Source organism: Lissotriton helveticus, chromosome 9 (genome assembly GCF_964261635.1).
Source record: "Lissotriton helveticus chromosome 9, aLisHel1.1, whole genome shotgun sequence".
In the NCBI taxonomy this organism is placed as follows: Eukaryota; Metazoa; Chordata; class Amphibia; order Caudata; family Salamandridae; genus Lissotriton; species Lissotriton helveticus.
This window is the reverse complement of record NC_136070.1, coordinates 810520140-810543583: the sequence shown is the minus strand read 5'-3', so window position 1 is coordinate 810543583 and position 23444 is coordinate 810520140. Positions and strand designations below refer to the sequence as shown.

At 44.8% G+C, this 23444-nt stretch overlaps 1 protein-coding gene across 20 annotated transcripts in view; it reads left to right on the top strand.

The window, feature by feature from the left end:
* The window catches only part of CLASRP (CLK4 associating serine/arginine rich protein), a 739455-nt gene extending 725275 nt beyond the window's left edge, over positions 1-14180 (top strand). For 12 of the 20 annotated variants that reach the window (XM_078660953.1, XM_078660947.1, XM_078660949.1 and 9 more), the window contains 2 exons: positions 4945-5028; positions 11682-14180. In XM_078660953.1, coding sequence (XP_078517079.1) covers positions 4945-5028; positions 11682-11718 — 121 coding nt within the window. In that variant the 3' untranslated portion in view covers positions 11719-14180. The remainder of the gene's footprint in view (positions 1-4944; positions 5029-11681) is intronic. The other 8 variants (XM_078660959.1, XM_078660965.1, XM_078660962.1 and 5 more) reach the window with 1 other exon arrangement.
* Positions 14181-23444: the final 9264 nt, after the last annotated feature.

The following is a 23444-nucleotide window of genomic DNA, read 5'->3' as shown; positions in this document are numbered from 1 at the left end:
AAGGCTGCAGTCTGGCAGAACCCAAAGAGGGGCTCGGCTCCTGAGGGTCTTTAGAGCAGGTTGGTTTACGTGGACCAGCCTGGGGCGGGCTCGGCAGCAGAGTTTTATGCAATAGGATGCTTGAGTCAGAGGCTCTCACTTGGTTTTGGTGACCTGGAGAGTGGGAGAAAACAAGACTGCATGGCACTCTCAGTGATGACCTCAGAGATCCTGACGTCCCTTATTGGCAGGTTGGTGTTTGCATTGGTGGTGTACGGGCTGGGCACGCAATAAGCCTTTGTGCTTGCAGGGGCTCCGGTACCCTGGGAATTGGTGCAGGGTGGCTCCAGGAAGGCTCAGCGCCTGGAGACTTGGTGAAACAATGGTGCTGACCTCCTGGATTGTCAATGACCTCCTCCTGCCGTGTTGCTCCCTCTGTGGACGCGATGGACAGCAAAACTGTGAACCTGGCAAATGCAGTCTGTGCCTGCAGGTGCAGGGAAATGGCTCCTCCACCTCAAGGGAGATTCTTGGTTGGCGAAGTACTGGGCAGTCCTCCAAGGGTTTGGGGAGGCTGTTCAGCGGCAAGACGAGTAGTTTCTTGCAATTCTCAGGAGAGAAGCAGCCCGGTAGGTTTTGGTGCCAATTTCGGTGGTGGTCCACAGTTCTTGCATCGTTGACTCTTCTTTGTCCTTTTTCTATTCCTAGGTAGTCAAATCAAAGTTACTGGTGCTGGGAACCACCTAAATACTTAAATGCTGAATTTAAGGGCTACCTACCCCTGGGGTGACTACAGACCCTATATGACCACTCTTCAGGGAGAGAGGGCATAAACCTGACCCAGAGTTCTTAGTTTCCCCAAAAAACAAGATGGTGAAACCCTTCTTCAAGTCTCCACTTCAAGTAGCCAACCTTAGGGATGTGCCTAGTCTGATAGTTAGGCACGCCTACTGATTAGTTTTCCTGCCTGCTCTGGTGCCAAATGGGCCCCAGGGCAGAGGGTGGCATTCTCCAGGTCTGGAGGAAGCCAGTAGGGCATTTCAAAGGCGGCAGCGGCTGTGACATTTCTGCCCTTGGTATGCCAATTTGCTAGCCATCCTGCTGGAGGAGGTGTGATCACCTTCTGCCGTAGCTTGTATTGTTCCTGACTTCTGAGAGCATTGGCCGTCCTGAGCAGGGGGTAAGAAATGTATGTGTTGTGACAGGGTGTCCAGTCAGCCAGCACACTAAAAGACTTTTAGGATTCAGGGGGTACCTATAAGGTGCCCTTTGGTGCATGTCATAATAAATCCATATTAGAAATGGGATTTCTGGTTGGCCAGGGCTTGCGCTTAAGTCAGGCAGAAACCACCACTCTAGTCCGGTCAGGAGAGTTACACGCTGAAGATAGCCCCTGCTTACCCCCTTGGTAGCTTGGCACGAGCAGTCAGGCTTATCCCAGAGGCAATGTGTTAAGCGTTTGCGCAACACACTAGGCTTACCACAAAAGAAACTCCACACAAGTGTGCAGCATTTATTATTACTTTCCCAAACATAGCAAACTTGACCACGCTGCTCCTCTCATATCAGGAATTACCACTGAAACACTTATCAGGGAATCCCCAATGCATTCCTATGAGAGGGCAGCCTCACAGCAGTGGGAAACCAAAATGGCTGTTTGTCACTACCAGGACATGTCACACACTTATGGTACATGCCCTACCTATTACCTACAATGCACCCTGACAATAGTTCTAGCTAGGGCCTACCTTTTACGGCGACTGACATGCAGTAAAAGGGGGATCACAGACATGCACACACTTTAGGTGTCACGTCACAGCGGTAGTAGCACTGCGCGCACAGGCCCCGCAATGGCAGAGGCCTGAGACAGGTTTGAAAGGCTACTTTGTGGGTGGCGCAATCAGCGCTGCAAGCCCACCAGTGGCAGTTCATTTACTGGCCCTGGGTGTCTGAGATACCACTTTACAAGAGAATGACAGGTAAATTAAACCGGTGTAGACCAATCTTACCATGTTTACCACAGAGAGCACACACACTTTACACTGGACAGCAGTGCTAAAGTTCCCAGAGTCCTAAAACCACCAACACCATGTCACAAAAAAGGCTAGAAATAAGGCAAAAAGTTCAGTTTTGACACTGCAAAAAGGGCAAAGTCCAACAATCCAATACAGGCATCAATGTGGATTTATTAAGACAAGGTGTTTGATGTCAAACACCATAACTTTCAGTGCAGGTGTCAAGTAGCTGGGTCACTCGTGATGACCAGTGACCAGAACATGGTTTTGAAATGGCTGCCTGAACGCTTGCAATGACCAGCAATGGAACTGGGCATCACAGGGACATATCTGCTCGTGCAGATATTGCCATACACATTATATAATGCACCCTGCCTCAGGGCTCTAAGGCCTGCTATAGGGGCGACGCACATGCAGTATATTCCGTGTACATGGGCATGGTACACGTAGTGTTCCATGTTCTGTTTTCAAAACAATTTGCAAAATTGTTCACGCATTCTGCAATGGCAGGCAGCATGCAGTTTGTGTGGGTCCCTTTGTATGCCATGATAGATACTGCAGCCCATACAGACCTTCTTTACTACCCATGCCCTGGGTGTCAGAGGTACCATTTGCGGGGGACTTGTAGGACTGCTAAAATCCTTGCTAACTCGGTTACAATTAGATATTTACCTTGTGTTAAGGGAAATTGAACTGGGTGCTGGTCTGCAGGGACCCAGTGAACTTTGTCAAAAAGCATCAGTACTAAGGCAAAAAGTAGGGCCACTATTTCAAAAAGGGGCCCTTTCCTATATCCCCGCCTCACCCCTCTAAAGAAGAGGAGAGACTCAGGCTGGACTCAGAGCATTGTTGTTCTCCCTTGGCTGCACGAAACATTTCCAATTGTATGATCAACTCTTCCTAGGGGTACCTTGGAGCCACAAAAGGGAAGGCGGTGCAGTAAAGGACCATCTCACGATGGGTCTGCATCAGGAACTGCTACGCTTTGGCCAAAAAGCAACCTCCTGAACTATTGCGCACTCGCTCTACCAGAGCCAAGGCTGCAACCACTGCTTTAGCTTACAGAGTTCATGTCCTGGCTGTCCGTAAGGCCGCAATGTGGGCTTCCATGCACACGTTTGCGAAGCACTACTGCCTAGACAGTCCGGCCCAATGTGAAGGTCACCTAGCCCCCTAGGTCCTACGGGACTTTTTAGTTTAATTCGTATTGCAGTCCTTCCTCCACGGAGGTAATGCTTGGATATCTATTCTAACGTGTCCTCTCCGCTCTGTGATATGATTTTAGAGTTAAGATTTGTTTGCCCTTCTAAGGGGCCCTAGCTTAACACACCAGTGTTCAGTGCTCTCAGTGGCTCCACCCTTCTGGCATGAAAAGTCACAAAAAGAAAATGGCATCAGCGCACGGGGGTGGTGCCTATATAGGTACTGTGTGTCACTTTGCGGCTCGGGTGACGCTACGCAAAACTAAGCAATGCCACCTACCGGCATGCAGTAGTACTGCTCACTAAAGGTTTCCAGATCCAGTCTAATACCTGGGGATTATCCTAATGTAAGGAATGTGTAGCTGAAGTCTCTAGCAAAAGTACCTTACAAAAGGTAGGTTACTTGTTCATCTCAGCCAATGGTGGTCAATTGAGCCGCGTTCCAGACACAATTGTTTTTCCCCGCCTCTCTATGCAACTCGAGACATAGGCCTGCCGTATGTAAACCAGTTTTGATGATACTCCTGTCTGAACTGCCTGTCCCAAATTCCCAGGCCCAGTTCCCCCCAGATGGGAAACACAAGCAGTCCCAGACCAGTTTTGTCCTGGTTAGATCTTGTCAGGGTTGGTTCTGTGGCACAGTGTCAGTCCTGTGGCATAGTGAGCAGGGACCTATGTTTGGGCATGCCTGCCAAACGTAAGCACTTTCCACAACAAACATCAAGGTGCTGAAAGGAATGAAGATGTTAACCCCTCCCATGCTCATGACCAGCTGACCTCGTCATGAGCCACGGCGCTCCGGTGCTCATGACGAGCTCAGCTCGTCATGGCCCGTGGAACGCTCGGGTGCGGCGAGAATTCCCCTCCTGTGCTGAACGTTCCATGGGAGCCATTGCACCTGTGACGAGCTCAGCTCGTCATGAGCACAGGAGCGCCGTGCCTCATGACGAGCTGAACTCGTCAAGAGCATGCGGTCGCTGTGCGCGCCCCCCTGCCCCCCAGCACAGCAGGTGAATAATCCCCGCAGCAAAGGGGTTAATCTCGGCTACATGTGTTTAATCATGACGCATACAAGACCATTGTTTTTTACCCACTATGCCACGGTACCGTGACTGACACCCAACAACTGGAAGTACAGAAAACAACTCAAAACCATATCTTTAGTTAGAATGTTCTCCACTTACATTTATATGGTCATTACCCGTCTTCCTGTAACCATAATCCACACTGAAAGCACATTTAAGTTGCCTGAGTGCGAGTAGGAAAGTGAATTAAATTCACAGTGTGCTACAGTGTATATATCAATGCTAGAGCCAATAGGTTTTTAAATCAGACTTGCAGTGTCTTTTTCTGCAAATGATATATGCAGCTGGTTACCTCACACCACTGGCATTGTTTTCAGTATCACTACCAGCATTTAACATTTGCTGAGGGGGGAATGCTGTTACCTTTTAAATGGTGATCCCTGAGCCATTTTCCACTATTCTATCTGAAAACTGCACATGGGGTAGTGTATTTAACCCCTTGCGTGCTGATGACGGCGCCCGTCCGTCATGCATTCAAGTGCTCCTGTGCTGATGACGGCCGGGAGCCGTCATGCCCACGCCCGCGATCTGAATGTCCAGCACAGGAGCGGAATTCCGGCCGCAGGCAAGGGGTTAATATTTGAAGCATAGAAATACATAATATTTAATAATGACATGCTGCTATACCTACGTTGAATGAGATAAACATGTTTTGCCTTTTAGGAGAGAATCGCACCTTGAGAAGTGGGAAGATTCAAAGAGTGGAAATCTGCATAGACCACAGGGTCCGGGTGTCCATAATTACAGGTAGGTATTTAGGTGGGCATCCTTTCCCCAGCAACATTTTACTTGATAGTTTGATGTCCATGAGTCAGTTCAACTTTCTGAGAAGAGTAGACCGCTTAATTTATCCATAACATTTGAAAACATGCCCACCTCTGGATGGCAATTTTTCCAGATGTAGCTGTCTCTGTATCCTATTTAGCCAGCATCCTTGTTTCCCAAACATATGACAATGCACGTCTATGTTCAGTATCTTTTACTACTTTCTTGGTATGCCCTGGTCAGAGTAGAGTGGAATTAACTATCTTTTGCACAGCAAAGAGTTTTTATTAGGAAGCTAGGGTACATGTTCAATGCTGAGACCCCACAGATCTGAATGTATGATCTGCCTTCATTGTACCTTTGCAATTATTTCCGTTTGGTCTTTGAAGAACAAACTTCTTTGGGAGCCCTGTTTTTTCTAATTTACCACCGTTTTCAGTAGCTTCTCTCACGGGGCCGAGGGGAGCTCACTGTCATCAGATAATCTTATTCAAGTTTCCTCCGAAGTGCTTAAAGAATATATATTTTACCAAGCCTCAAATCTAAACCCTAGCCACAATATCCAATTTGTTCTTTATACTCCTACTACCAGTTCCAATTTGGTGCTGGTAGGACAGTAACTAATGTGATGTGCTCTCTTCTTCATTTAAAGGTACAACCAAACTGAGGAATTAGGAAAAACGTTCCTGATGAGAATGGTAATTCCATAGCCATATCAGTAGCATCATAACATTCCAAGCAACATCCTATAATTTAGAGAAGCAAAATAAATCCAAAAAGAGTATTCTTTGGCAGAGGCAACTAATTTTGCAGCCCAGGTTGCCCACACACAGTATGGCATGCCCTTTCTTCTATTATTAAGTAGAAATAGTTCCTATAGACATAAGTGAATATCAGAATCTTTCTATATTATTGAATGGTATATATCACATAAGGAATCGGCAGTAGACTAGATCAGAGATGTATATCCTGGGTTATTCCAGCCACCTTTGGTGAGGTACCTGCTTCTCTTGGACCTTTGGTGCCACTTAATTTCTTACAACTGAGGCGTTAGTATAGCAGGTGATCACGATCCATTCTAGGGCCTTCCTTTGTTGCAGATGGACAAGCATTGTGGAGACACCCATTCCCAACTTACTCTAATAATTACGGGTAATGTGGGCTTTTTGTCCAGAATCATGAAGTTTGATGCCATGAAGGCAGATTTGATATCCTTAGCCTGCAGATAGACCTTTCAGTCCGGCACTGGCCCTGCCAACCACTTCTTGCAATTCTGTTTCTGTTGAAGCATGTACTTGCTTATCTAGCCCTATGACCCTGGGTTCTCTAAATTCTCCCAGTGGTCACAGCCCAATTTGATACCACAGCCAACTTTGGATGGGTAGATGAAAGGTCGAAGGTGGATGAGTCCAGTTAAAAGACAGTGTCAAAAGCAACTGTTCTTTCACAACATTTTTATTAACATGATGGTTTGGGGTAAAATGAAAAGGTGGATATTGGAGGCTTCCACCTCCTCATGGAGAGAGCAACTCAAAGATTCCTTATTCCATGGAGCTGAAGAAGGAAGAATGCTTCCTGTATGATTTTAAAGATCAGCCAAGGAGGCAGATACGGACGATCCCCATTATAAATTTTATATGGAAGGACTGATCGAAAGTAATGTCAACTTCTGCGTCTATCCCTCCAGTCTTGCCCCGGCTGGACAAGAAGTATAAAGTGACCGAACATTCTCCGGCATGCCTCATAGGGCACCCAAAGGCTAACTCCGTAATCGTGCAAGCTGCTCAAAAACAGGTTAGGAATCCATCTTCTCATATCACAACCCCACCTGACAGGGACGACAGACGGTTGGACTCAATTGGGAAAAGAGTCTCCACAATGGCAGCGACAACAGTCCGTGCGGCCAATTCAGTAGCCATCCTGGGTCGCTACGACAGACAAATGTGGTCAGACATTTCATCGTATATGGACATGTTACCAGAACCTTCAAAGGCTGAAGCTCTGAAGATTTTACAGGAAGAGGAACGTATCTCTGCGGAGATTATTGATTCGGCCGTAGATGTATTATCCACAGGTTTCAGACAGCTATCGGGTGCAGCTGTTCTGCGAGGCAAGGCTGGTTGAAGGCTACATCTTTTCGCCAGGAGGTACAGGCAAAGGTAATCGACATGCCGTTTGATGGAGAGGCTTTGTTCGGCTAACATGTAGAAGAAGCCCTACAAAGTATCAAGAAAGACACCAAAACGGCCAGATCTCTCGGTACTTTGCAATTTCGTAAGCCGCACGTTCGAGGTGGGAAAGGACGTGGATCGTTCTCCAATCGAGGGAGCTACAGCCAGCAGATATCCTACCAGTCGTATCAAGGTAATCAGCGATACCAGTCACAAAGACAGCAGTCATATGGTCAACGCAACACTTCCTATTCGCAAAATAAAAGGAAGCCGTCCTACCGTGGAAAAGTTTCAAATAAGAAGCAATGAGAACCGCCACCTGCCACAGCTTCTACCGCAGTCCTGTGTAAAGGTTGGAGGAAGAATCTCACAATTTTACTCAAATTGGTCGTCAATGACATCGGACAAGTGGGTCCTAGACATCGTATCCAAAGGCCATGCTCTAGAATTCGAAAAGTTTCCTCCAAATTTTCCCCCAAGAGGCCTCCCTTCAGCTCATCACAATGAGTTGTTTTCCCAGATAAATTTGATGATACAAAAAGGAGCGATCGAAAAAGTCCCTCAATTGCAGAGAGGAACAGGATTTTATTCAAGGGTTTTCCTAATAAAGAAAAAATCGGGAGAATGGCGTCCCATTCTCGATCTTCGCTCCCTCAACAAATACCTAAAGAAATTGTCCTTTCGGATGTTAACGCTTCAAGAAATCCTACAACTTCTGTCGGCAGGGGATCACATGGCCACCCTCGACCTTCAAGATGCGTACTTCCATGTTACCATTCTCCCCAGGCACAGAAAGTTCTTGCGGTTCAGAGTGGGTGGCAGGGACTTTCACTTCAAGGTCCTTCCCTTCTGACTAAGGTCGGCTCCCAGAGTGTTTACGAAGGTTCTAGCACCAGTTGCGGCGCACCTCCGTCTGGAAGGGATTCAAATATTTCCTTATTTGGACGACTGCCTTATCAAGGCGAGTTCATTCTCAGACACAGACACCCATGTCCAGAGATGTCTGTCTCTATTTCAGTTGCTGGATCTCTCTATCAACCTCGACAAATCTTATCTTGTTCCTTCACAAAGGCAAATGTTTTAAGGGGCAACGTTGGACATGCAGCTGATCCAGGCTTTTGTTGCAAACGAAAGGCAGCAAAAGATCCGCAAGCTAGCTCACAAAGTTAAGATCAATAAAGTCAGTTTCAGTCCGACAGTTCAAGTCCTTTCTAGGAATGAGCTCTTCTTGCTTCCCCTTAATACCAAACTGCCTCCTCAGGATGAGGCCCCTACAAGAAGAACTCAACCAACAATGGTTACAGATCTCAGGATCGTTCGACGATCTCATTCAGGTCACTCCTCGGATGCGAGAAGCCTTCCTCTGGTGGGCTCAGAAGAAGAATGTAGAGAAGGGATGTGCATTCCTTCAGTAAACGCCAGATTTTAGAATCATCACAGATGCGTCCCTCGAGGGTTGCAGAGCACATCTTCAAGGGCTAACGGTCAGCGGAAAATGGTGCCCTCAACAACGGAAGTGGTACATCAACCTGCTGGAACTACGAGCCATCTCCTTATCCCTGAAATCATTTAGAACAGTCATTCTAGGAGCCACAGTACTGATTCGGTCAGACAATACTACAATTATGCATTACTTAAACAAGCAGGGATGAACAAGGTCGGCTCTTCTTTCTTAAGAAGCCCAAGAAATCTGTGATTGGGCGATTCAGCACAGGATCAATCTTTCGGCAGTTCATGTGCCGGGAGTTTCCAATGTTCTGGTGGATTCCTTCAGCATGTCCTCGGTATTCACTCACGAATGGGAACTGCATCAACTGACGGTAGATCGAGTTTTCCAAGAGTGGGGTCATCCCGATCTAGACCTCTTTGCGACCAATCGGAACAGCAAATGCCTATTCTTTGCAAGCTTGCAAAGCCTAATTCTCATTGCTCCCAGGTGGCCTCGCCAGTTCTGATTCACCGAACTTCTCCTCCTATCAGAATACGATCCCATTCAGTTTCGACCAATACCGAATCTCCTGTCCATTCTTGAACGGTCAAATTTGCCATCCGGACCCTGCATCTCTGAAATTAGCTGCCTGCCGCCTGAGCATCTTGAATTCGCTCATCTAAATATCCCTGTGGATTGCAAGGAAGTTTTGGCTCACGCTTGAGCGCCTGTCACGATAAAGACATACAGACTTAAATGGAAAATATTCTGCATATGGTGTCAATCTGCCAATGTTCACCCGATTCATGCAACACCTGAGCAGATTTTACCTTTTTTCTTACATTTAGCAAGATCAGGCCTTTCCCATTCAACCTTAAAGGTCTTTTTGGCGGCCATCTCAAGGTTCCGACAAGATGGTTCCAATTCTCTCTATTAGTCAGGGATAATACAACAATTTTTTAAAGGGCTATTTCGAATGTTTCCTCCTGTCCGTCGTCCTCCTCCATCCTGGCATCTCAATGTGGTACTAGCGCAGCTCATGCGGCACCCCTTTGAACCTATTCATAGAGTGGATTTCAAATTTCTATCCTGGAAGGTATCTCTACTACTGGCCTTGACTTCAACTAGAAGAGTCAGCGACATTCAAGCTTTCACCATAAATTCAACTTTTCTGCAGTTCACTTCCAATTCTGTGGTGCTACGCACAAATCCCAGTTTTATGCCGAAGGTGCCTTCGGACTTTCACCTTAACGAACCAGTCATCGTAAAGACATTTTTTCCTAATCCACAATCCCCTGCGGAAAGGGCGTTGCATACCCTTGACATCAGAAGATGTCTTAAATTATATTAAATAAGGACCTCTACCCTTCGTAAAACAGATCAATTGTTTGTTGCCTACAGAAGAATACGGCAAGTACATGCAGTGTCTAAACAGACCATAGCTCGCTGGATTTCTGCCGCTATTGACTTTTGCCATCAGCAAGCTGGAAGACCTTTGCAGACAACTCCAAGAGCGCACTCTACGAGGGCGGTTTCTTCCTCGACTGCTCTCTTTGCTGGTGTTCCTCTTCAGCAAATCTGCAGAGCAGCGACTTGGTCCAGCAGACACACTTTTACCAAGCACTACTGTTTGGAGGCTGCCAGCAATGCTGATACGTCAGTGGGACATGCGGTTCTCTGCAATCTTTTCAAATAAGGGGAGCCTTTGTTTTTCCTTCTCCTCTGTACTGCTTCTCAGACGCTTATTATCATGCCTAATATATAGTAGCATTCTCGTGGTTGGAAGCTTACATGTATTTATGCATATTATAGCATTTCTTGGTAAGTGATTGCATATGCTTTCTATGTGCAGGTTTATGTTACAAATAGCGTCTTCCTAGCATTATTTGCATACTGCTATCTACTCTGATTCAGGCATGTGAATCTATGAAAGACATCCCAATACTGGAGAAGAACAATAGTTACTTACCTGTAATCTCTGGTTCTCCCTCCAGTATTGGTGTCTTTCATAGATTCACATGCAATACGCCGACCTCCCCTCAGAGGCTGGTTTATGCTCTTATCTCTTGGTTGCACTCTTGTGCGAGAAAATCTGAGAGCCTGAGCCTCTGGGGAGAACATTCTGGTGGGTGCTGTCGCCTGATTGGCTGCAGTTTGGACTATGTATAATGACTGTGATAGTCATAGATGTGGAACTTTTTTCTTATGTAGCTTTGGGCTACTTTACTTCCAGGTTTTATGTTACCAAGGTTTTTTGGTTATTATGGGCATATTTATTGCTTTTTTATGTATCGTGGGACTCCCACTCCGACGACGGGGAATGATTCATGCATGTGAATCTATGAAAGACGCCAATACTGGAGAACCACAGATTACAGGTAAGTAAGTATTGTTCCTTGAAATCATTGCTGGGGCATGGAGCTGTCGGGTGCATGGTAATCACTTATCTTGGTTCTTTTCACTGTGGCCGTCGTTACTGCACCAGATATAAACATTTTCAAAGCCAAAACTTCCAGGTTTTTGTTTCAAATAAAAAAGACTGTGCTCACTAGAACAGAGCATTAGTTCCCAATTCACCTGAAGAATCACTCAGCCTGAACCGTGGAAACCTGATGGACACAAGGGGGAACCGCTGTATTATTGTGCAAAGAGGTGCACTGAAACCATAAAAATGTCTCACATAAGCAATCTGAAAACTTGGCAACTATGGACTCTGTGTGTCATGTTGGTTAGTACCTTCCATTTCTGGTGCTTAGCAGCAGTTTTAAGGTCTTCTTAGTTTCTCATTGCTCAAATGGGTGTCCTTTCTAATATTAGTTATCTTGTCTTTATTGCTTGTTTTTTCTTGCAAAAAGTCTCACTCATAGCTGTTAAATGCCACTCATAATTACACTGAAATTATGAGAATGTCACACATAAGCAATATGACACTTTGGCAGCTATGTATCTGTGTGCCTACAATAACTTGACTTAGTGCGTCCGATATAACTATTGTTCATCTCAAGTCTGTTTTATATTTTTCTGTCTCTTAACAGGCGATCCCGCTCACGGAGCCCTCACTACCGCCACTAGCCCTACAGCCAGATGATGAGCAAAGTGAAAATAGCTCAACCGAATCTTCCATGAAAATTCCATGGCGTAGGATGTGGCGATGCAGAGCCAGCGCTTTAGCCTGCATTGTGTTTAAAACAGCACAGTCGAATCCTGCTCAGGCTACAGCACACGCTAACACTCTATGGACAATCTTATGAGCTTATGACAGTTCAGTTACACCAACAAAGAAAAGTTTACTTTTTTGTCCGCAGACACATTTGAGGCTTAGAACCAGTACTAACGTTGTACCTGCTTAAAGTGTGTTAAAACAGTTAATACAACGTGTGTCTTCCTTCGTAGAGGGAAAAGGCACGTGGTGTATTTCATTTGTTGTTCTCCTTAACTTTTTGCGCCTTTATTTTTATTTCCAAATACTGTGCTTTAGTTTGTATCTAAATTGTAATGAAAATGGTTTCGACATTTTTCTGCCACTTTCTGATTTTTTTGCGCCTGGTGCAGAAAAATCAACTGATTTTAAGTGTCTCAAATAAAGCACATACGAGGGGTTGTGAATGCCAAAATGGGTCCAACAATGTCCATAACCTGAAAATGTTAGCCTCTTGAGATTATATTCTTTTAGACCACCGTCAATTTTTTTCAATCTCAGAAGGTCAGAACAGCATCATTTCTTTGATATGTTGCTGTATGTTAATCTTCTATCATGGCCTGTTATCCTTTTGATACTTTGTGGTTCTTGTTTCACCTATTGGTGCATGTCCTCTTTCATGCTGCTCCCCTCTGTGGCCACTCATGTGCACTGCTGCTCTTCCCGCTTCTTGTGATTTGATTTTCTTCATTTTTTTCCCAGCACTTTTGCATATACAATACAGTATCTAGGACCCTCGGTCTCAGTAATGCGCTTCCTATCCACTAATTCTCACCATTAAAATTAATCTTCCCTACATTTCTCCATCCTTCTTTTGACACCATTATTTACCAATGCTTTTCCTGCTCTGGTACCCGTGCCAGTTGTTTTGCCAATCTTTGAATCGCGCAGCCTTTTGCTGCATGTGTACTTTGGCTGGCTCTATTCAGTCTCTAATGCTTGCATTAACTTTCCACTCCTTCATTCTCAATGACTTTTTCTAGTTACTGACCTACTTGATGCTAAACTCAGCCCATTTGTGAACTTACTCTTACACTCCCTGACTCTTTCCAGTCTTGACTTGCACGTATTCTTCCTGGGTCGTGACTTGGTGCAGTGCTCTTTAAAATCCCATGTCACTGAACCCCACCATAAGCCGCTGTTTTGAATCCTGCGCTGTTAATGCAGCTTACTGGTGCTCCTGCACCTCTGTTCTCCGAGGCGCCTGCTGGCTCTCGCTTAAGTCCAGTACTGTACCCTGTGCCATTGATACAGGTTGCTGGCAAATACTATATATTTCATGTTTCCCTTTGTGGTTTGCAGTGACTGACCATTGTCCAGGTTTCTTCCACCAAGCCAACTGTGGTGATTACTTCCCATCTAATGTATTGGAGTTGGTGAAAGGTTAGCTTGTAAAATGATATTTTCTTTGATGAAAGCAGCAACTTGTATGAGTATTTGTTTGCTGAAGAGCAAACTGGGTACAAGATTGGAATTAGGACAAAAGGTGAGAGGAACTTTTCGGAGTGCTACTTCTAGAAATCAACATGTTAAACTAATGAAAGTGAAAAATACAATGTATTGTTGATTGTGGCGATTTTAGTCTCCCTAAATCTGGACTGACTTTTGCTAAAACACTCTTCAAAGTATTCTCATTCAGTTAATTATCAAGATAAGGGACTCTCCCATGTTTCATTAAGTGTCCCCCTTTCAATAGTTTAAAACTTATTTTCGTTGTATAATCCCAACTTAAATTGACCGATTCGGTCATGTTCTAAACCTTTGTTCAATATGGATGTGTTGTTACTCAGAGAGAAGCCATTATCTACAGTTGTTGCTTGATTGATTCAAAGACAAGTATGATGCTTCTGAGGGGAGGAGTGGGACATAAACCGAACCTTTGTTCAGAACAGCTCAACACTGACGTAAAACCGCCTAGGTCCGGGCATGCAAGAAATTAGGACAGATAAGTAATTAATTTAACTTCCATTGTGCTTTTAAATTGAACATAACCAAACCTTATTGGAGCATAAAACAGCGCAATTTAGACTTCATACATCTGTTTCATTATCATACATAACTCAATTGTTTATCTATGTAGAGTGTGCAGGAAGAACTCCGCTGGAGCAAATTGAACTGTGACGTGGAGAAGACCCACTTAGAGAGTGGCGTATTTGGAATTTTTGATTGTAATTCATGTGTGCAGCAGTCGTAATCGCAGCAAACTGTTTGTAGTTACAGTTTCTGTTTTAATTGCAGAAAATAACTCTGGCTTGTATCTTTTTGACCAGGATTTCGCTCTGTTTTAACCTTGAACCTCCGCCGGGATGTAAATACAGTTTGAGTGGTTAACTTTGCTGAGCTTTTTTGTGTGATTTTATTAAAACGACAAAATGTAAGAAATTGGCTTACTAGGAAACAGTAATAATCATCATACCCAGATGCTCAGTAGCGCAGTGCACACTTTTCTGCAGGCCATCTGCACTGCTAAATAGTTTAACTATAAATGTTTTTGCTTTGTGTGAAACCAAATACAATTATGAAATCAATGGAGCACTTGAAAGCAAAATTAGAAACACACATGGTTTTACAGTTTTTAAAAAGCCTGTGCACGAGTGTCTGTATTGTACGACTACAGGAAATTACTGTTCAATAGTCATCAGAAAATATAAGCCTCCTCCCACAAAGGAACTGGTATTTTATTTAGATTTCGAATCATTTCTGTAGAAACACGTATTTTGTGATTACACTTAAATGCGCTTGCTCACACAAAACAGTATGGATTTCTCCTGCTATAATAATTACTAAAACAATCCTTAATGCAATCCCTTTAGACATTTTGGAGCTTTTGCTATGCTAGTATCTGTAGGAAAGGCCTCTTTTCGTAGGGTAACCCACAAGTTTTTGGACTGATGCTGCTGGTTTTTCGAATCTCGTTGTGGATTGAAACCTGTTAATCAGACCTCCATGCCAGTGCCCTGACCCCCAAAACGTGTATGTTACTTTTGCAATACACAATTGGCACAGGAAAGTTACCTTCAAGTCCCTCGTTTATGTTACCGAGGGCATGTAAGTTGGAAGGTCATCCCAGGGATTGTATCACTGATTTTGCAACCCTGGGTGTGACTCAAGTAAAACGAGCCTCCCAGTCTGGAATTGCAGACTGGAAAAGCCAGTCAGTCAGTCAAAAATACTATATTTCGGCTTTACAGCCATAAGAGCAATATACATTTTACATCCAATAAAATAAGTTAACATATTAGCATAAAAAGAACAATTTAGTGTGGAAATTCGAAGCGGCCATTCCTTTGTCAACAAAATATATTAAGTATTTAGCTCAGCTTTGACAGACATGGAATGAGTACCTGGTACCCTAGATGGTAGCGTGCAGGTTGTCAGTAAGACCAGAGTCACTTATTTGGGATTTGTAAGACAGGTTGGAAAAATATCAAAACATTTTCAGAATTGGGTAAATTATTTAGAATAATAAACATTAAAATTTACATTCCTACATAACCAAAGTAAACACAATTACTATCATCAAATTTTCTAGACAATACCATAGCAACAAGTGGCGGTAGGAGTAAAGTATAGGGGGGAACATCATCTATTGCCCAGTTCTTCCCCCTTCAAAATTCGTCTACGCGTGCGCCACATTCCAAGAGGAATTTTGAGGTGGCAACTACAAATAATGGTGTTGTTTCAACTTTAAGTAGCCTAAAATTCTCGGTGTGGTTTCTAAACCCTAAGTTTCTACATATTTGAAGAACCCACTTTGATCTCAAACTATGATATGCAGGACAGAAAAGCAGTACATGACATTCTGTTTCTACCGAACAGAGCAGCCAGGGTAATCTAATATTACTGCACCCTTCCAATTGTTTGTAAATGCCCGCAGGGGGAGTGTGCCATGCCTGATCTGTAAAAATTGTTTTTTTGCCAAAAATGGCTGGATACTGTCCAAAGTCGTTTCAAGTTTATATTGCTGCTTCACATCGAGAAACCTCGATGTCAAGGAGCATGAGATCGAGCTTTGGACTAGTTTTGCCATCTTAAAATCCTTAAAGGCTAAAGCTAGAGTTTTTTTTTTAGATGCTTGAATAGTTCTCTTCCGGCTTTGACAACATGTTGCCGCACCCCAGTGCAAACAAAGACTCTTGACATAGGACAGCCAAGGTAAGTTGGTAGCCCCCAATTTACACATCACATCACTCAGTTCCTCCCTGTAGTTAATGAACTCTGGCGTGCTCCAGATGCGACGCCAGAATAGGAGAGGGCGGGAGGCGATTAGCTCTGAGATGGGGACAATCCCCAAGTCCATCCTAAGCGGGGTCAGAGGTGCACTTTTTGAGAGACCCAATAGTTGCCTAATAAATGTATTCTCAGTCGCCAATAAGGAGTGAGATGAACAATGACCCCAAAGTTCGGCACCGTAAAGGGATGCACCCCTTACTCGGGTTTTATAGATTTCAGCAGGGGGACCAATCACTTTTTGGGAACAATTTTTTTGAGCCTTAAGAATACCTCCCATTGATTGGGTTAATTTCAAATTGGCCTTCGTTATTTGGGCCCTCCAGTCCATTTTGTCATTCAATGTAATGCCCAAATAGTCAAAAATGGGTACTCTCTCAAGCGGCCTACCATCCATTCAGGGGTGTGAGCAATTAGTAGTTTTAGCGTGGAAGACCATATATTTGGTTTTTTTACGTTAATCACCAAATTCCTTTTCCTACAAAATGCACTAAACTCATCCAAAACACGCTGCATCCCCATAGATGATTTAGACAGGAGCAGCATGTCGTCAGCAAACATTAAAGCTGAATTTTCCTATTTGCTAACCTTGGTGAGTCTATATCCTTCACAGCCAAAATAGTGCCAATTAAGCTGTTCAGGAAAAGAGAGAAAAGGGTAGGGGCTAACACCCATCCCTGCCTCACCCCTGTCTCCACAGGGAAAGGGGCAGTCAGTGCTCCATTCTTGCCGAATCTTACCCTTGCATAGGTGCCTTCATGAAGGCGTTTTAAAAGCTGGCAAAGGTAGACCGGCACCCCCAGATCGTATAGGAGTCCCCATAGCTGCTCACGGTGGACCATGTCAAAAGCGGACTCAAGGTCCACAAATGTCAAGTAAAGGCTACCCCCTCCCAAGACTATTGTATTCCAATAGATTAGCTGCCATCTAAAGATGTGGTCTATAGTTGAAGTTTTGGACCTAAATCCTGCTTGTAGTTTAACAGGTGGTCAGTCTGAGCTCTTTGTTCCCATTTTTTTTATATACACCTCCCATTCTTTCTATCAGGGGAGTGGAAGGATAGAAATAACCAAGAGGGAGCGTCCTAATGCCACTAACCTCCCTTCCCCGATCCCAGTTTAGAATGTAGTCGACCACCCTGGGGTCCCTGAAGTTGATCAAAACACAGTCCCCCTGGATGTCTTTCTTTCTCTGGCCCAGCCAGTTAAGCCGCCAGGTAAAGAGAATTTCACTCTGGAGAAAAGTGGGCAGTGGTCTATATTTATGTAGCCAGAAAATCACTTTATTTTTTAATTCAGGGTATGACTCCCCTCTGTCACTTCCCAGCTCAGGGACTCCAGTTAGGATAACAGTATAGGGAGTCGAAACCGGAGGTAAATCTATGCATTGTTGAGTGGGTTTTGGTATGGCTCTATTATAACGGCCATTGTTCTCAGAGTCTCCTCTACTTTTGCTGGGATTATTAGATTCCACTTCGGGGCATGGGGTTGTTACCAGTGTGGGAGGACCTTGGCCATCCACCCTCCTCTCTAGACAGACCCCCCAGGATATAGCGGCATGGATTAGCGAATTTAGCGGCACAAATATGGAAATTTAGCGGCACAAATATGGAAATTTAGCGGCAATTTTGCGGCATTTTATTTGGCCATTTTTCCTACAACAAACACAGATATCTTAGTTTTTTTAGTTATTTAACAACATGAAGCTATGTATATTTGGTTTATTTACAATGTAGACACTTTGTTTCCCTCGAAAAGCATGTACAGATATTCGAGTGTATCTCTGGATATGGTTTGGGAATTCTCAACATGTGTCAAATCCTGGTGCTGGTCGTGGGGAAATGAAGTGGTGAAGTATTCCAGGGGCGTGACGTCATTGGACAGTCCGCACCATTGGTCTCTTGAAGTGCGTTCTCTGCTTGTTGTCGAACCAGACCTGGAGTAGGTGATGGCGTGACCGAGCGAGATGTCAAATGCAGAGTTCACCCGAGTCCACCGTGATGCACACCCTTTGGCTCACGGCCCTACTTATGCATCGTCGTGATGGATGGTCAGGCGCGCAACACCCATTGGGCGCATGGGGCTTTAGCCCCCCGTCGTGTGTGTCAGCCCGGCCTGACACGTCTTCATGGGCTGGCGGCGTAATGCAGCGTCGCTCCCCTACGCTAATTTTTTGTAAATTTTGCTGTTATAATATACCGAATGTTTCTGTCCATCCTGGCTAACCTAATCCAGTGATAGTGTCAACTCATTTATGGTTACAATATGCCAGCAGTGCACCTGGAGTGCCTAGCGTAAACCATATAATCTGCCAATTTGCCTGTCCAGCCCCCTTTCAAGACTTATATTTGATAACACACACGAGATGTAGACCATAGATTTATAACAGTATTTAGAGAGTGTATTATATTTGTGTGCATCTCACCTGTGGCATTTTTTCTATGCAATACATATGTTCCCTTTTAAAAGCCTTTTGCTCGTTTTTAAGCACTCCCGAATTCAGGCTGATAAGGAGCAAAGGCAATGTGAAACTAAAGGAGCAACTCATCAACTCGAAAAGGCCCACCTTTCCGTAGTCCGGGATGTGACTTTTCACACAGACGACGCAAGACTTGGAGACTTTGACATTTCTCTTGGAACCTGGCGTCAGTGCCTGGGATTAACCTATGCTGTCTCCTTCCGGTTCCTGGAGAATTTATCATATGTTAAAAACAAATGACGATCAGCAAATGAGTGAAAATAGCAGAAGGGCATTAAAAAAATGAATATTAATGTTTACATATATGAGCGCCTACTAAAATGAGACTATAAACTTTCCGGCGGCAGAGTTATCATTATTTGAACGCAGATGTCGAAAGATGCACTCTGCGCCATTAACAAACTTTTCAAACACGTACCAGTTCCTTAAAAAACACGATTTACACGTGCCTCCGACACATCTGTTTAATGAAGTGTGCAGCATAAATTAAAAATGTCTAGATTTAATCACGTATATTTTCAGGTACAGTATTCTTCACAAACATGTACAGGAGAGGTGTTATGCATAGAAATTGGACCGTAAAAGGGTTATGGTACAACTCCACTAACTAATAAAAGTTCTCTGTAGGATGTGGGAGTACAGAACAGTGTTGTTATTAGATATTTCCATCCGGGGGACTGCCGGTCGGGAGTAATGATCTTTTAAAAAATCCTCATACTCTTAAGTCCAGTATCGTACTTGAGTTCATGTATGTAGTGCCCTCCAGGATTTTTTTCTGCTGCATTTAAACCCTCTCACTTGAGTGACTGTTGGTAGATTCTTCATCTGAATCGTGCAGGTTTCTTAGGCTGGTATAAATTAAATGCGTGATATAATAGCTCACAGATCGCTGTTGAAAAAAGAAACCCGAGATAAAAGCTGATCTCGTCTACAGAATGTGTGTGTGCCATGTGCTTTCCAGTATGCGGAGTGGCTAATTATTCCAGCCCTAGGCAGAGGGGTCAAAGAAGGGTTGAAAAACAAAGCCTCATTAACAAGTGAAAGGTCTTTTAATGACCTGTGAAGTACTCGGGTGCGGCTGGCAGTTCGAAAACTGACTGTGTGTCTCCCGGGAAGCTGCTGACACACACGAGTGGGGGGGGGGGGGGGCTCACAGCCAATAAAAGGCATTGTTTGTACTTTTTTGTAAATATCGCGGCCAATGTGGTTATTATCGCGGCCATCGCGGTAATCTGCTGATTACGCGATTTTTTCGTGAATCGCGATAAACTGGAGGGTCTGTCTAGAGCCCCAAGTTGTAAGCCACCCAAAACTACAGAGTGGTTAGATGGAGGGGGGAAGCCCCATTACAGCATTAACTCCTCTAGAGACGATATGAGGGGTTGTTGCCACGCTATTGCTCTGTAATATAGGTGCCTGTTCTAAAGCCTTGGATCTGACCAAGGTATTACAGAGGTTGTCAATTTTGGTCCCCCATAGGTCAATCGTCAAAGTGAGCTTCTCTAGATGTCTTTTGAGGGGTTCTTTCTCGCTATGGATATAAGTTTCCAAATGGGTTTTGATTTCACTTGACATATTTATAGCCGAGGTCGGGGACTCCAATGCTATGGGGATACTTACACAGGGTGTGCTATTCTCTGTCTGAGTCTTTGGGGCCAGTCTTGTGGAAAGATTCCCTTGCTTCCCCCTTTGTGTGTTTACTGTTTCTTTTGGCCACCTTTCTTGTTCTGCCCCCCATATCGGATTTATCAACAGTTCCAGAGGGTACCCTTTCCATAGCTAGCATTAAGTCAGGAGTATTCAATAGGTTTACTGTCTGGGAAAGGTCAGAGGCTCCTGATTCCACAACCATGGAGAGGCTTAGTATTGAAATTATTAGTGTCGGGGAGAGTCGGCGCTCTGTGCGTTCTATCTCATGTCAGACAGCACCTGACGCAGCATTTTATCGATAGCTGTTGGTTTGGTGGTAGGTGTACGTACAAAGGCTTTGTATCGGGTGTTTGTTTGCGGGGGAGGGCTCTCCCTCATACTTCTACAAATACTAGGATTACTAGTAAAAAACAAAGAATGTTGAAAGGTCAAGCAAAATATACACGCTCCCTACAATTAGTCAATAGCAGCAGACTTTGAACATACTAAACCCCTCATAATACTCTATGGAGCATTATCGGTTAGACAAGTCTCAAATAACCACAAGGTCACTCACTTTTGCTGACTTATCAGCAGGGTGGCCCAGTCCAGTCTCGTACGGGCCCGCCCTTGGCCCGGGCTTCGCCCGACGCACCCGCGTGTCCCGCGCCGCGGGGTTTGAGGCAGCGCTTTGAAGCACGTTCACCACGCCTCCCCTTGCGGCAGCTGGGAACAATGATGAGTTTGTGGAGCCGGTGCAGCCTGGTACAGAGAGTCCCACCAGGCTGTGCTGGACGTTTACTTGGAGCCACAAAGACATGTAAGGCAGCCCGAGTTCTGGTGCACAGGGGATACAGGCTCTGGCAGCAAAAAACGGCAGGAAGGTTCCCTAAAGCGTCCTGTGCCGCGGGGGATGAGGCAGCGCTTTATAGTGCGATCACCACGCCTCCCACTGCGGCAGCTGGGAACAATTATGGAGTTTGTGGAGCCGGTGCAGCCTGGGACAGCGAGTCCCACCAGGCTGTGCTTGACGTATACTGGTACAAAAGGGGGTGGTGATGGACGGAGCATCTGAACCAATCAAACACTCACACCCAGTCAACAGTTCTGGGTTTAATCCATCACCGTTCTTTAGCCCACTCTGCCACCCCAGTTCAGACATGGCCATATGCAAATCAGTCTGACCCTGTGCCTCATGGGAACAGTCCAGCCCGAACTGCCAATCCATGCCTTCCCTGGGCCGGAAACAAGCTTCCGAGGACCGGTTTCTGGCATTTCAGCCGTCTTCAGCCCAGCTTGCTTGAATCCAGTGGCAAAGTGAGCAAGGGACTCACGTCTGAGCATACCCTGCCAATTTATGGCGAACAAAGTGGTACAAAAGGGGGTGGTGATGGACGGAGCCTCTGAACCAATCAAACACTCACACCCAGTCAACAGATCTGGGTTTAATCCATCACCGTTCTTAAACCCACTCTGCCACCCCAGTTCAGACATGGCCATATGCAAATCAGTCAGACTGATGCACAGGGGATACAGGCTCTGGCAGCAAAAAACGGCAGGAAGGCTCCCTAAAGCGTCCCGCGCCGCGGGGGTTGAGGCAGCGCTTTATAGCGCGATCACCACGCCTCCCCCTGTGGCAGCTGGGAACAATGATGTTGTTTGTGGAGCCGGTGCAGCCTGGGACAGCGAGTCCCACCAGGCTGTGCTGGACGTATACTTGGAGCCACAAAGACATGTAAGGCAGCCCAAGTTCTGGTGCACAGGGGATAAAGGCTCTGGCAGCAAAAAACGGCAGGAAGGCTCCCTAAAGCGTCTGGAAAAGCAGTTTTAAAAAGCTAGCCCAACTTTGCCATTTAAAGTAATGGCAAAGCCAAATCTCCGTCTGAAATATGTGCAAGTCACCTATGTGGCAGGCCTACTGATGTAATGTAAAAAATATTTTTAAAGCGCAACTAACACCTAGCGGTTTGTTGGCGCTCGAGCAGAAGGGGGTAGACAGTAAACAAGGCAAAAGGCGTTAGTCATAAACATTACAGAACAGATAAGTCTTTAAAAGGGACCTAAAACGGGTATAGGAGGAAGCAAGTCTTATGTTCAGGGGAAGGGAATTCCAAAATGAGGGAGCAAGAAAAGAAAATCTCAATCCACCATGTTTCTTCCGTTTAAAGACCGGAACCTTAAGCAAAGCCAGGTGAGCGGAACGAAGATTGCGGGAAGAAACATAAAGGGTGCAGTAATGAGGAGATGAAAGATGGACCAGTTCCGGCGAGGGACTTAAAAATGGTGCAACCAAGTTTGAATTTACAGCGCTGAAACATAGGAAGCCAGTGAAGGGATTTCAACAAAGGACGGACGTGTTGGTGCCTTGGTTGACGGTAAATAAGACGGGCAGCCTGGTTTTGAACAAGTTGCCTTTTATGAGAAAATAACATACCCAGGCAAAAACAACTATACTGGTGAAGTTCAAGTGACAACAAATTAATAAAAGATAATCAGGCACAAAATTAGCATTCGAGGATTTAGTTTAATAAAATTTATAAAAAGGAGTCATGAGGATAATCAATGACATAGAAACAAATAAAAAGTAACAATAAAAATTCTTTCATTGGAAATTTGATATATATAGATTATTGTTTGTACAAATGTTCCCAATGATCTGAAGGGGAGATGGTTTTCGTCTACGCGTTTCAACACATGAAAAGTGTCTTACTCAGGACGCTACCATCTTGTAGCATAAAGGTGCTTTAAGGTGTTCAAAGAAAAACCATGTAGAGACAGGTCCTCTCACGGTCTCTGCACCAGGTCTGTATATCTGTGAAAACGCTGATATCACTTCGTAGATCAATTATTCATGGCAGAATGGGTGACGGCGGATAAAGTTAAAAGCTAGCGGAAACTCAATAGCTCAATTTAAGTGGTTGTGTGTTCCCAAACGGCAGGCACTACACTGTGCAGGTGGATGGGATCAGGAAATCGCTATTAATCCACTAGGCACGGACTTTGAAAGTCTTCAGGTTCTGATGTGAAGACTATGATGACTCGTATATTGATTAGAAGTTAAAATGATGAAAGCCTAAAGACACAGGTCGGATATCTGTAGGGAGCTGAAAGTGATGATTATCGCTACGGCGTGGCGTCACTAGCTTTGTGGAAAGAAACGTATCTGATGAGGCACATGGAGGGGCTCATGTATTATCGAGCCAAAATGGAGCGTAAGATGGACCAGTTCCGGCGAGGGACTTAAAAATGGTGCAACCAAGTT